The 12,543-nt window shown below is 36.2% G+C and overlaps 1 protein-coding gene across 4 annotated transcripts; it reads left to right on the top strand.

Annotated features, from left to right (window-relative positions):
- The first annotated feature begins 2,426 nt into the window (after window positions 1–2,426).
- LOC125660618 (monocarboxylate transporter 6-like) lies at window positions 2,427–12,436 on the top strand. Of its 4 annotated transcripts, none has more exons than XM_048892374.2 (7): window positions 2,427–2,624; window positions 6,872–7,062; window positions 7,143–7,286; window positions 7,657–8,013; window positions 10,340–10,481; window positions 10,590–10,878; window positions 12,231–12,436. In XM_048892374.2, the coding sequence occupies exons 1-6, from the start codon at window positions 2,587–2,589 to the stop codon at window positions 10,852–10,854; spliced, it is 1,137 nt and encodes a 378-aa protein (XP_048748331.2). In that variant the 5' UTR covers window positions 2,427–2,586; the 3' UTR covers window positions 10,855–10,878; window positions 12,231–12,436. The 4 variants fall into 4 exon arrangements, with proteins under 4 accessions (XP_048748331.2, XP_048748319.2, XP_048748312.2 ...); XM_048892362.2 differs by having other exon boundaries at window positions 2,428–2,624; window positions 7,152–7,286; window positions 10,590–10,846; XM_048892355.2 differs by having other exon boundaries at window positions 2,431–2,624; window positions 10,590–10,846.
- Window positions 12,437–12,543: the final 107 nt, after the last annotated feature.

Raw genomic sequence — 12,543 nt, 5'->3', positions numbered from 1 at the left:
TGGAAACCACGTGTCTTTTAGACACCGTGGTATGTGTTTAAATATTAGAATTTCTGTTCATGCATTCTGGTAATCATAAAACGCTTTTGATTGGATTTAGAAAAAAAATCAAACATACACTGATTTATTATAATTAACATTGATAATTGAAATTCATCTCACCTCTTGATAACCGGGGCTAATTAAACTTTGCTTACAAATTTTTAAAGCATGGATAATTACTTTTTTATGTTGTTAAAAGGTTCTTTTTGAGGGTGTACTATTTTTTAAAAAAAAAGTGAATACAACTAATTTGTATGGATATAAGTCATGAAAGCAATGATAATTACTTACGAAGGAACAGGAACGCTATTTTTACCAATTCGTCATGTAATTAACTCACACACCTTTGGACATTTTGACATGGCGTGGAAGTATGCAAATTAGGGGTGTTTTTGTAAAAAATCTATTTTAAGTGGTGTTCATGTTAACCTGACTGGGATTTACGATAATTATTGTGAAAGACTTCTAATGTACGTAATGTTATTAAAGAATGTTTTAATGTCTTTTTTTTAATCTATCTATTTGATTTTTCTTTGCATGCCCATTAACTTTGTTACATTGTGACCCTCCACCTTTGGTTTTCCTTGCTTGTCCCTTAACTATTTAAATATCATTCAATTTACGTCAGGTTATGTGGGGTAGTGGTACGTCAGGTTATGTGGGGTAGTGGTACGTCACGTTATGTGGGGTAGTGGTACGTCACGTTATGTGGGGTAGTGGTACGTCAGGTTATGTGGGGTAGTGGTACGTCACGTTATGTGGGGTAGTGGTACGTCACGTTATGTGGGGTAGTGGTACGTCAGGTTATGTGGGGTAGTGGTACGTCACGTTATGTGGGGTAGTGGTACGTCACGTTATGTGGGGTAGTGGTACGTCAGGTTATGTGAGGTAGTGGTACGTCAGGTTCAAACTTCCACCAGAGTTCGTTTGCTCACAAACATAACGTCAAACGTAAACAACTTTCAAAACAAGAACGTAAACATCAAGTTCATTACTTTACACAATAATTTGAACTGAGTCTCCCTACTTTTTAATGATCTTTTGATCATTTTATGTTTAAAATAAAATCCATACTTTTATATTAATGCTCTTAATATCAATATCTTCAAACTTTTAACTGCGAACTACTTCTTTAGTGTTATTTGCCTGCGTGATAATCGCGGACTCACAATATGCAGATCTGTATATTGTGCTGCGTCACATAGGAGAGGTCTATTCGTAGGTGACGTAATGAGGCCTCGACGGGGAGTTTGCGTCAGGTTATGTGGTGTAGTGGTACGTCACGTTATGTGGGGTAGTGGTACGTCACGTTATGTGGGGTAGTGGTACGTCAGGTTATGTGGGGTAGTGGTACGTATCTCAAGGTAGTACAGAATATTTCAGGAAATCTGTTTTTAACAATTTTTTTGTTGGGATGTTTAATTGGTTATCTCTGGTAAGATGAAGCACTCATTGGTCATTCATTGTCCAGCTGATTCCTTCCACAGTAATCGGCCGTATAGCAGGATGCTATTTACTACGCATGGTAAGGTACAGTGCACATTGCTAAGAGTTTGATTTGTCGTGATATGTTTTCGGGAGAGAATTGATGTTATACATGTACTTGTCATTTTCCCTCTAAAAACTCAATTTTTCATGTTCTGTAATATCATTATTTTCTTATCCCTAATTTAAAAAAAAAAAACCCCAACAATTGGGAAAAGCAACAAAGCAACAAAGTCAAAGATTTCCTTCATAACGAATTGCGAAGGTATCAGATGTACATACCAGGCACAACCACACCAAGCAGTGTTTCCTTAAAGCAGGTACCTACCAGGCACAACCACACCAAGCAGTGTTTTCTTAAAGCAGGTTATCACAACCACACCAAGCAGTGTTTCCTTAAAGCAGGTTGTCACAACCACACCAAGCAGTGTTTCCTTAAAGCAGGTTACTGTTCATGGAATCGAGGATACTTCATACACTTTCTTCAATAATATAATTGATTGGCTCAATTTAAAAAGAAAAAGAAAAAAAACCAAAAAACCAAAAAAAACAAAATAAAAAGAAAAAACTAAAAAGAAACTCTGGGTTTGATCTAAAGTAACAGAAAATTATATTTTTCCAGGTAGGGAGGGGTGTTTTCCTCCGTTTTTGACCAGTTTTTCTCTGATTTCTGAGGAATTCAGTGTCACCTTTGTTTACATGAACTGCTGTTACTAACACAATAAATACGACTTGACAACGCGTGACGCACCTCATGGTCTGCAATATTCACGTACACATTACGGTTATACAAATAAGTATGGATTGTAAAAATAACAGAATTTATATTTATTTATGCTCAACAAATATTTCAAGATAAGATTTTCTAATTTAGAAATTATGTAATTGACTTTTTAACCTGAAAAAACCAGGATGTTGTTTACGTAATGTTAACATAAAATAGTAATAGGCGTAAAATCCGCTTCATGCTCGCACAGAGAAAACAAAACGGTTGATCTCCGACCTCGGTCTCCAATGTTAAAGCAGTCACCGTGAACAGTGTACTAAGACCGATGAAGAATGGCCGATGAAAGTCCTAATAAATGGGGAACATGGAGGTAAGTACATTTTATCATTAGTGTTCAAGTTGCCGTAAGATCAATTGATGCTATTTCTTAAATTTCATGAATCCATGTGCATAATTTGTTTTTAATGAAAAGTACATGGAAATATTCACTTCTATAACGAAATTTTACACTTTTGATAAGATATTCACTTGAAACGAATCCATGGATGTTTTAATTAAAACGTGATATTGGATACTAGGCTTATATATTATTGTTTCAAGTCTTGGATTTACAAAGCTTTTAAAATATGTTTTTAGAATTTTGAAGTCCATATGACAAGATTAATTGCACACCAAGGGGAAGGATTAAATAAAATGTAATTTGCAGTTGCATTAAAACAAATTTTAGTGATTGGTGTTATTTCATTCATCCTCTCTCACCACAGGGCACATTAAATAACTTCACTTACACCTCTCTTCACGCTTGGATTGTACTAAATTGTTGTACAGCTTTTATTAAAAATGAATTCAGTAAATTCCATTTCTTTGTCTTAAAATAATGTATTCAATTAACAGTTACTTTCGTTATTTTGATTAAATGACGTGAATTCCTCTTACATTTCCTTACACATTTCATTTTTGAAAACACACCAGGGTATGACGGCAACGCGCAAGTATACCGGCATGTAGCGTCGTATTTCATACCGCTCCATGAGAACTATACCGGCATGTAGCGTCGTATTTCATACCGCCCCATGAAAACTATACCGGTGTGAAGTGTCGTATTTCATACCGCTCCACGAAAACTATACCGGCATGTAGCGTCGTATTTCATACCGCCCCATGAAAACTATACCGGTGTGAAGTGTCGTATTTCATAAAACTCCATGAAAACTATACCGATGTGAGGCTTCGTAGTTTATATCCTTATCTATTTTCAAAGCTGAAATTTATTTTCTATGTTTACATTATAATTTCCTTTCTGTTGGAATTCCCAGCCTTTTAAAGTAATAGACGTACTATGTTTTTCAAAATTAAGGCAAAAACATTGCAAATGCAAATACATCGTGAATGAATACACACCGAAATCCACATGAAAGTTAACTTAAAGCTGGTATAAATTCATAAATGTATTAAATTTCTCGATATCCACCTTATTTTCTGCCCATCCGTCATATTAGTAGCGTAGTCTATTGTGATAAAGGGGTGTGTATTGCTACGCCTCACTTCACATTGGTGTTGACGATTTACCTGTGCGGATCGACTCCACCGGTGTACATCGATAGTGATGTTTAGGGAATGAGAAACAAAGGAAACCAATCGTAAATCAATAAAACACTGTGCAGTGCTCAAAATTACAACATCGTAAATCAATAAAACACTGTGCAGTGCTCAAAATTACAACATCGTAAATCAATAAAACACTGTGCAGTGCTCAAAATTACAACATCGTAAATCAATAAAACAGTGCTCAAAATTACAACATCGTAAATCAATAAAACACTGTCCAGTGCTCAAAATTACAACATCGTAAATCAATAAAACACTGTGCAGTGCTCAAAATTACAACATCGTAAATCAATAAAACACTGTGCAGTGCTCAAAATTACAACATCGTAAATCAATAAAACACTGTGCAGTGCTCAAAATTACAACATCGGAAATCAATAAAACACTGTGCAGTGCTCAAAATTACAACATCGTAAATCAATAAAACACTGTGCAGTGCTCAAAATTACAACATCGGAAATCAATAAAACACTGTGCAGTGCTCAAAATTACAACATCGTAAATCAATAAAACACTGTGCAGTGCTCAAAATTACAACATCGGAAATCAATAAAACACTGTGCAGTGCTCAAAATTACAACATCGTAAATCAATAAAACACTGTGCAGTGCTCAAAATTACAACATCGTAAATTCATAAAACACTGTGCAGTGCTCAAAATTACAACATCGTAAATCAATAAAACACTGTGCAGTGCTCAAAATTACAACATCGTAAATCAATAAAACACTGTGCAGTGCTCAAAATTACAACATCGTAAATCAATAAAACACTGTCCAGTGCTCAAAATTACAACATCGTAAATCAATAAAACACTGTGCAGTGCTCAAAATTACAACATCGTAAATCAATAAAACACTGTGCAGTGCTCAAAATTACAACATCGTAAATCAATAAAACACTGTGCAGTGCTCAAAATTACAACATCGTAAATCAATAAAACACTGTCCAGTGCTCAAAATTACAACATCGTAAATCAATAAAACACTGTGCAGTGCTCAAAATTACAACATCGTAAATCAATAAAACACTGTGCAGTGCTCAAAATTACAACATCGTAAATCAATAAAACACTGTGCAGTGCTCAAAATTACAACATCGGAAATCAATAAAACACTGTGCAGTGCTCAAAATTACAACATCGTAAATCAATAAAACACTGTGCAGTGCTCAAAATTACAACATCGTAAATTCATAAAACACTGTGCAGTGCTCAAAATTACAACATCGTAAATCAATAAAACACTGTGCAGTGCTCAAAATTACAACATCGTAAATTCATAAAACATTTTCAGTTTTGGATGGTTCTGAAGGAAAAGCCTTTCTTTGTCAGCATGCTCGTGTATGCAATTATTTGCATTAAACATGCCCAAATTATGTAATTACGCGGATAAATTGTTAAATAAATGAGCAAAGGAAGGACATATTATTTATATCATTCATATTTACAACCACCTCATGCAAAATGCAAATACATAAATACTAGTTTAAGCAATGCACATGACATGCAAGCACGCCATGAACACACATCGAATGCGGTTGACTGTTTATTACGGCTTTGTCTTTAAGCAAATCATAAAGTTTTCCATGTAGTTATTCACTTAATATACCCAACAAACTAGACAGCGATTCCTTAAATACACACTATTTACTGAGTAGTGATACTCACAAGCCAAGTTAAGGGTATATAAAACTAATGTTTGATCAATAGTCTCAATATATGATCATGAAACTCAGAAACGTTATATAAGTTAGATTCTAGATTTCATATCTTGATTTAGCATTGATAATAAAAAAAGCTGTATGCTTCTACTTTAAAAAAAAAAAAAAAAAAGAGTTGTCTGATGAAATAAAATAAAGCAATCTTGCACCTGCATCTTATCTCGATGTTCTTCAAAATAAATTCATTTCTGATTAAAAGCATAATTCTTATATCTGTGGACAAATCTGGCCAAAAAAAAAAAAGAAAAAAAAAAAAAAAGTAAAAATTCAGTAATTATTTACTTTTACATCAACACGATATTGAACGTGCGTAAATTTTATCTGTCAATAGATCAAATTAGAAAGGTTCTGGGTTGAGAAACCGCAAACCTCAAACGTCGGTCGAAGAATCCACACTTGGTAAACAGTTTCTAAAATCGCCAAATATTTCTGGCTGTCCTACTGACTAATGTAAGAGAGTAACATATCTCCTTTTTTTTTTATGTTACTCTCACAATTTCATTCAATACTTTAAAAAACGTATCAACGCAATTTAGTACCTCGGTGATATAAGAACTGTACAGTGTATGTGTACATTTTGTGAATATCCATGTACAGTCTATCAATACATTTCAGTAAATTTCACGTGTTGTACAGTAACTTCAGTAAATTCCCAGTGCTATAAAGTGAACCAGTAAATTTCCAGTGATGTAAAGTGTATCAGTAAATTTCCAGTGTTGTAAAGTGTATCAGTAAATTTTCAGTGTTGTAAAGTGTATCAGTAAATTTCCAGTACTGTATAGTGTAACAGTAAATTTCCAGTGTTGTAAAGTGTATCAGTAAATTTCCAGTACTGTATAGTGTAACAGTAAATTTCCAGTGTTGTAAAGTGTATCAGTAAATTTCCAGTACTGTATAGTGTAACAGTAAATTTCTAGTACTGTAAAGTGTATCAGTAAATTTCAATAAATGTCCGGTACTTTACGCACAGTCTGTTGTACAGTATATGAAAACAATTCAGTAACTTTCGTTTTGACAGGGAGCGGTACGATAAATCCCACAGACGATATGTAGTTTTTACTCAGTAACTTTCGTTTTGGCAGGGAGAGGTACGATAAATTCCACAGACGATATGTAGTTTTTACTGGTTCCCTGTTCCTTTCGTTTTGACAGGGAGAGGTACGATAAATCTCGCAGATGATATGTAGTTTTTACTGGTTCCCTGTTCCTTTTATTTTGACAGGGAGCGGTACGATAAATTCCGCAGACGATATATAGTTTTTACTGGTTCCCTTTTCGTTTTGACAGGGAGAGGTACGATAAATCCCACAGACGATATGTAGTTTTTACTGGTTCCCTGTTCCTGCAGTTCCTGGTTATTGGGATGCCATCTTCTATGTTGGGAATTGTGTATGTTGACATCATGAGGGAATTCCGAGCGGGCGCCTCGGAAACAGCTCTGATGCTTTCCTTATATCGGGGACTGTCCTTTGGAGGAAGTAAGTTTTCGTTCGTGTTTGTTGAAATTTGTTTTCTTTTGTTTAAACTTTTTAGAGCTTCTAACCACAAGATGTGACAGGTATTGTAGGAAACCATCTGATGCGCTGGGCCGGAGAATTTCCCTGTATGATGGTGGGATCCTTAGTAGGGAGTTTCAGTTTTATAACAGCGGCTTTTGCACAGAATGTGACTACAATCGTCCTTTTTGTTGGTCTCGGGGCAGGTTTGTTGATAATCTAACTATCATTTTACCAACACTTAAGGGTGACTCATAAAAATATAGTAAATCAAAATCTAATTCATGAAATGTTGAAATATAATGTGCATTGGTTCTTTGAGGAAATTGATAGGACATCACCGTACAAATCTCACAGAATTATGCTAAAGTAAACTCCCACTAAAATTGAAAAAAGGAACATAGTACTCCTAGTGTGTTTAATGGAGTTTTAAAAAATATATTTCATGAATAAGTTCAATATAATTTCTTCAAGATTGATACCCTGTACTTTAGTGTACATGTTTATGTGTATACAGTTTAGTTATACTAAGAAGGAACCAGTTTTATTTGAATATGCACATTCCGCTTATTAAAGGTTGTGGATTCATGATTCCATTGTTGCTGGCTTACAGCAATATCGGACGAGCTTTTACCGGAAAACCCGCATCCAAATTTCTCACCCTGACCGCCGTGGGGGGAGGTGTAGGTCTCATAGTGACCCCCTACATAACAGAGTTCCTCCTTAGGGAATATGGATGGCGAGGAACGTTCCTCATCTTCGGAGGCATATTCCTCCACCTCTTGTTAATTGGTGTTGTGGTACAGCTTAACCTTCCACCATCAGAGAATCTAAAGAAGTCCACAGTTTTCCAATGGAGGAAACAAATCGCTATTTTTAAATGCAGAGCATATTCAGTGTTTGCGTTTGATATGATTTTGTTTGGAATGTTTGGTAAGATTTTTGTTGTCTTTTTTTTTTTTTTGATTACTACATGCTTTTTATATTTTAGAGCTTATATGTATTGTCAAGGTAATCCAATTAATTAAATAAATTGAAAGAAATGTGCAAATATTAGTAATCTCTAATGTTTTATATTAAATTCAAAACTTTATATTTGACCGGTCAACAGGGGATGCTTACTCCTCCTAAGTACCTGATCCTACCTCTACTGTACCCAGAGGTCCGTGATAGCCCTACTCTTAATTTTGTGTTCTTTATGGGATTTATGAGATTGATCAGTTTTGTATTTTTACTTTTTCATTCATACATAACTTTCTGCTTGTATTTTTAAATCATTGTTCCGGTCGCAACACCTGGTGGTTAGAGCGCTCACATCGCAACCGGAAGTCCCGGGTTCGATTCTCGATCCCGGAGATGCGTCAAACCTAAACATAGGTAGTGACGGATCCTTCACCAATCATTCAGCATTAGAAGTAAAAGTCATGGGGCTTGTGGAAATGACCTTAGAAAGGGAGTTCCCGGGTCACGGTAGTCGTTGGCACGATAGGGCCGTAATAGCTATGCATTGTTCAAAATTTGTTGTCCTTTACCTAAACAAGAGGCCCATGGGCCACATCGCTCACCTGAGTCACCCTGGCCCATATCTGAAGACTTTCCATATATATTTGCATGTAAAACCTTAGTCCCTATTATGGCCCAAACTACCCTTTGCAAATTTGAATCTACATTATGTCAGAAAGCTTTCATGTAAATGTCAACTTCTTTGGCCCAATGATTCTTGAAAAGAAGATTTTTAAAGCTTTTTCCTATATTTGTATGTAAAACTTTGACCCCCCCCCACTTGTGGCCCCATCCTACCCCCCGGGGGCCATGAATTGAACAAACTTGAATCTGCACTATGTCAGAAAGTTTTCTTGTAAATATCAGCTTTTCTGACTCATTGGTTATTGAGAAAAAGATTTTAACTATATATTTGTATGTAAAACTTTGATCCCCCCTTGTGGCACCATCCTACCCCCGAGGGCCATGATTTGAACAAACTTGAATCTGCACTATGTCAGAAAGTTTTCATGTAAAAATCAGCTTTTCTGGCTCAGTGGTTCTTGAGAAGAAGATTTTTCCTATATATTTTTATGTAAAACTTTGATCCCCCTTGTGGCCCCGGGCATCCAACCCCCGGAGCCCATGATTTGAACAAACTTGAATCTGCATTATGTCAGGAAGCTTTCATGTAAATCTCAGCTTTTCTGGCTTAGTGGTTCTTGAGAAGAAGATTTTTAAAGTTTTCCCCCATATATTTTGTATGTAAAACTTTGATCCCCCCTTGTGGCCCCATCCTACCTCCGGGGGCCATGATTTGAACATACTTGAATCTGCACTATGTCAGAAAGTTTTCATGTAAAAATCAGCTTTTCTGGCTCAGTGGTTCTTGAGAAGAAGATTTTTAAAGATTTTTCTTATATATTTGTATGTAAATCTTTGATCCCCTATTGTGGCCCCATCCAACCCCCGGGGCCCATGATTTGAACAAACTTGAATCTGCATTATGTCAGGAAGCTTTCATGTAAATCTCAGCTTTTCTGGCTCAGTGGTTCTTGAGAAGAAGATTTTTTAAGTTTTTCCCTATATATTTGTATGTAAAACTTTGATCCCCCCTTGTGACCCCATCCTACCACCGGGGGCCATGATTTGAACAAACTTGATTCTTCAATATGTCAGAAAGCTTTCAGGTAAATTTCAGCTCTTCTGGCCCAGTGGTTCTTGAGAAGAAGATTTTTAAATGACCCCACCCTATTTTTGCATTTTTGTGATTATCTCCCCTTTGAAAGGGACACGGCCCTTCATTTGAACAAACTTGAAAGCCCTTCACCCAAGGATGCTTTTGGCCATGTTTGGTTGAAATTGGCCCATTGGTTCTGGAGAAGAAGTCGAAAATGTGAAAAGTTTAACAGACAGACGGACAGACAGACGACGGACAAAAAGCGATCAGAAAAGCTCACTTGAACCTTCGGTTCAGGTGAGCTAAAAACTGGTAAAGTCTGTACATGAGTGAACAATTCTCGAGTGGACCGCAAAATAACATACGAAGAAACAATCAATCCATTGAGGCAACGTTCATTTCATTTCATTTACAAATTCTTTAATGGTATTTAATGTTAATCAAATTCAAATAGTGCAATGGTCGCTACCACAAACCGTTATTAACTTTCTTATTCAACATATGAAATATAATTTGATGAAAGCCCATTGGCTTAATATTATGATAAGATACCTACTTAGGAATAAGATAGCTGAAGTTACTGATTTACTCGACAAGGTTTCGCCGAACCCTGGTTCCTTCCGGATTTCCTCGTGTCTAATAAGTACGACCAACAAGATGCCGCATTTTTGCTGACAGTCATCGGGGTTTTCAGTCTGGTGGGTCGTATTCTGGCAGGCGTGTTAGAACCTCTGTTAAGGTAATAAAAATAAATTAAGACAGGTATATTCTGCCACGTATTTTGTACCGAAACTCATTCTACCGGTAGGTAATTATCTTTTGTTCACACTGGCTATTTATTTTTTAGTCGAACAAAACTGGTATACCACTGGATCTATGTGTTTGCTTTAATGGGGATCAGTCACGCGGCATTTCCGTGCTTCATCCATTTGTTTCCCGTCCTGATTGGGGCATCTGTGATCTATGGAATCACATTTGGTATGGTGGTTTCCCAGAGTGCACCAGTTGTTTTCCAGTCACTGCCTCTGGAGTTGTACCCAACAGGGCTGGCCACCGAGTTCACTATTTACGGGGGATTTACTGCTCTTGGAGGATATGTCGGCGGTGTGTAAAATCAAGCATGCGCAATAAACCAGGTTAATTACAGCAATTCTAAGTGTATATAAGGTAGATATCGAGACTGCCAACTAGAGTTAAACCAAGTTTATTACCTTGGTTTTCTTGTTGATATTTTTGTTTTAAAATAAAGCAGGCTTTTAATAGACCTAAGAATGCCCACCAGCTATCGGCCGGATTTGCTGACTCCACTCCTCTTTCTTTCAATCTACGGATTATTCAATGCTGATTTTTCAAACTTTTTGTCTCGACATTATTTCACTTTGTGAAGGGTAATTTAGAGCTTGATTAATCATCAATGTTGGCCTTTTTTAATTTTTGGTACGATCCGTCCCTTCCACAGGGCAAACGAAAATGTTTTACAAAAAATAAAATTTGTATAAAAAAGCCTGCACTAAATCTACAAATATACATACACAGCAAACATGTTTATTGTTTTAAGCCTGCTGATCTGTGTAAGTGATTTGATGTACCACACTTCAGAAGAAAAGAAAAATATCTCTAAGTGAAATATATGCCTTTAAAATGTTAACATTGACTTTGGTAATTAGTTATTAACAGCATGATTTTAATTAGAACACAGACTTTGATTGTATCATAATCAAGTATGAATTAAATCACTTGTTTTCAAGAAATCGGTTAGAAACTTATCTATTCTAACGATGCTTGTAGTGTTGGGTGTATGGATTTCTTTCAATTGCTTTGGAACATAGTTGCGGAGGTACATTATAACTTTTCCTTTTATCCTTCAAACGTTCGTTCGTATGTTAGCTTCTTCAACTTTTAAAGTCCCATCTTTTACTCGAAATCTATTCTATTTCGGAGGAATGTTACCTTGTAAAAAGACCTTGGCACCCATTGATTGAAATAGAGATTTTACTGAGAAATATGTATATCAACTATGAAAGATTCATCTTTAACTTAGAGTGAGATTGATCGAGAAAGTCCCATGGGGATCTTGGTTAGAATAGGTCCTCAGTACCCCTTGCTTGTCGTAAAAGGCGACTTGCTGGGGCGGACCCTCGGATGGGATCGCAAATACTGAGGTCCCGTGTCACAGCAGGTGTGGCACGATAAAGATCCCTCCCTGCTCAAAGGCCGCAAGAGCCGAGCATAGGCCTAAAATTTGCAGCCTCTCACCGGCAATGCTGACGTCTCCATATGAGTGAAATATTCTCGAGAGTCCCTCTCGATAACTTAGTTAAACAATATAAAATCAATCAATCAATCGAGAAATGAAACTTGCTTTGTATGGTACGGCAGTTATCTGTAAATGTATTGAAAGTTATCTTGTTACACAATTAAAAACAAAATGGATTGCCATGACATTGTCTAGAAAGAAACACAAGTAGTTTTTTGTTTTCAAATGTAGGAATGGTTCGTGACGTCACTGGTGGATATGAAGCTGTTTTCTACGTAGCGTCATTGACGGCCATGATTGTTGCTGCTAGTTGTGGTGTATTGCTGTGTATGGATAAACTGTGTTCCAGAAAAGTGAAAACTGATGTTCACATTCCTTCAGTGTCAGTTATATCTCACCTCTAAACTGACCTTTGACCGAGTAAAAGCGAGACAGCGTGATGTTGTTGTTTATTCTTTGTAGGGAAGGATACAGTTGGTGCGTTTTCGTAATTAGAACACATATTTTGATTTCGTTCTGATCAAATAATAATAATATTAATGAA

This window comes from Ostrea edulis, chromosome 1, assembly GCF_947568905.1.
Source record: "Ostrea edulis chromosome 1, xbOstEdul1.1, whole genome shotgun sequence".
In the NCBI taxonomy this organism is placed as follows: domain Eukaryota; kingdom Metazoa; phylum Mollusca; class Bivalvia; order Ostreida; family Ostreidae; genus Ostrea; species Ostrea edulis.
The sequence above is the reverse complement of the archived record's forward strand: the minus strand, read 5'-3'. Positions and strand labels throughout refer to the sequence as shown.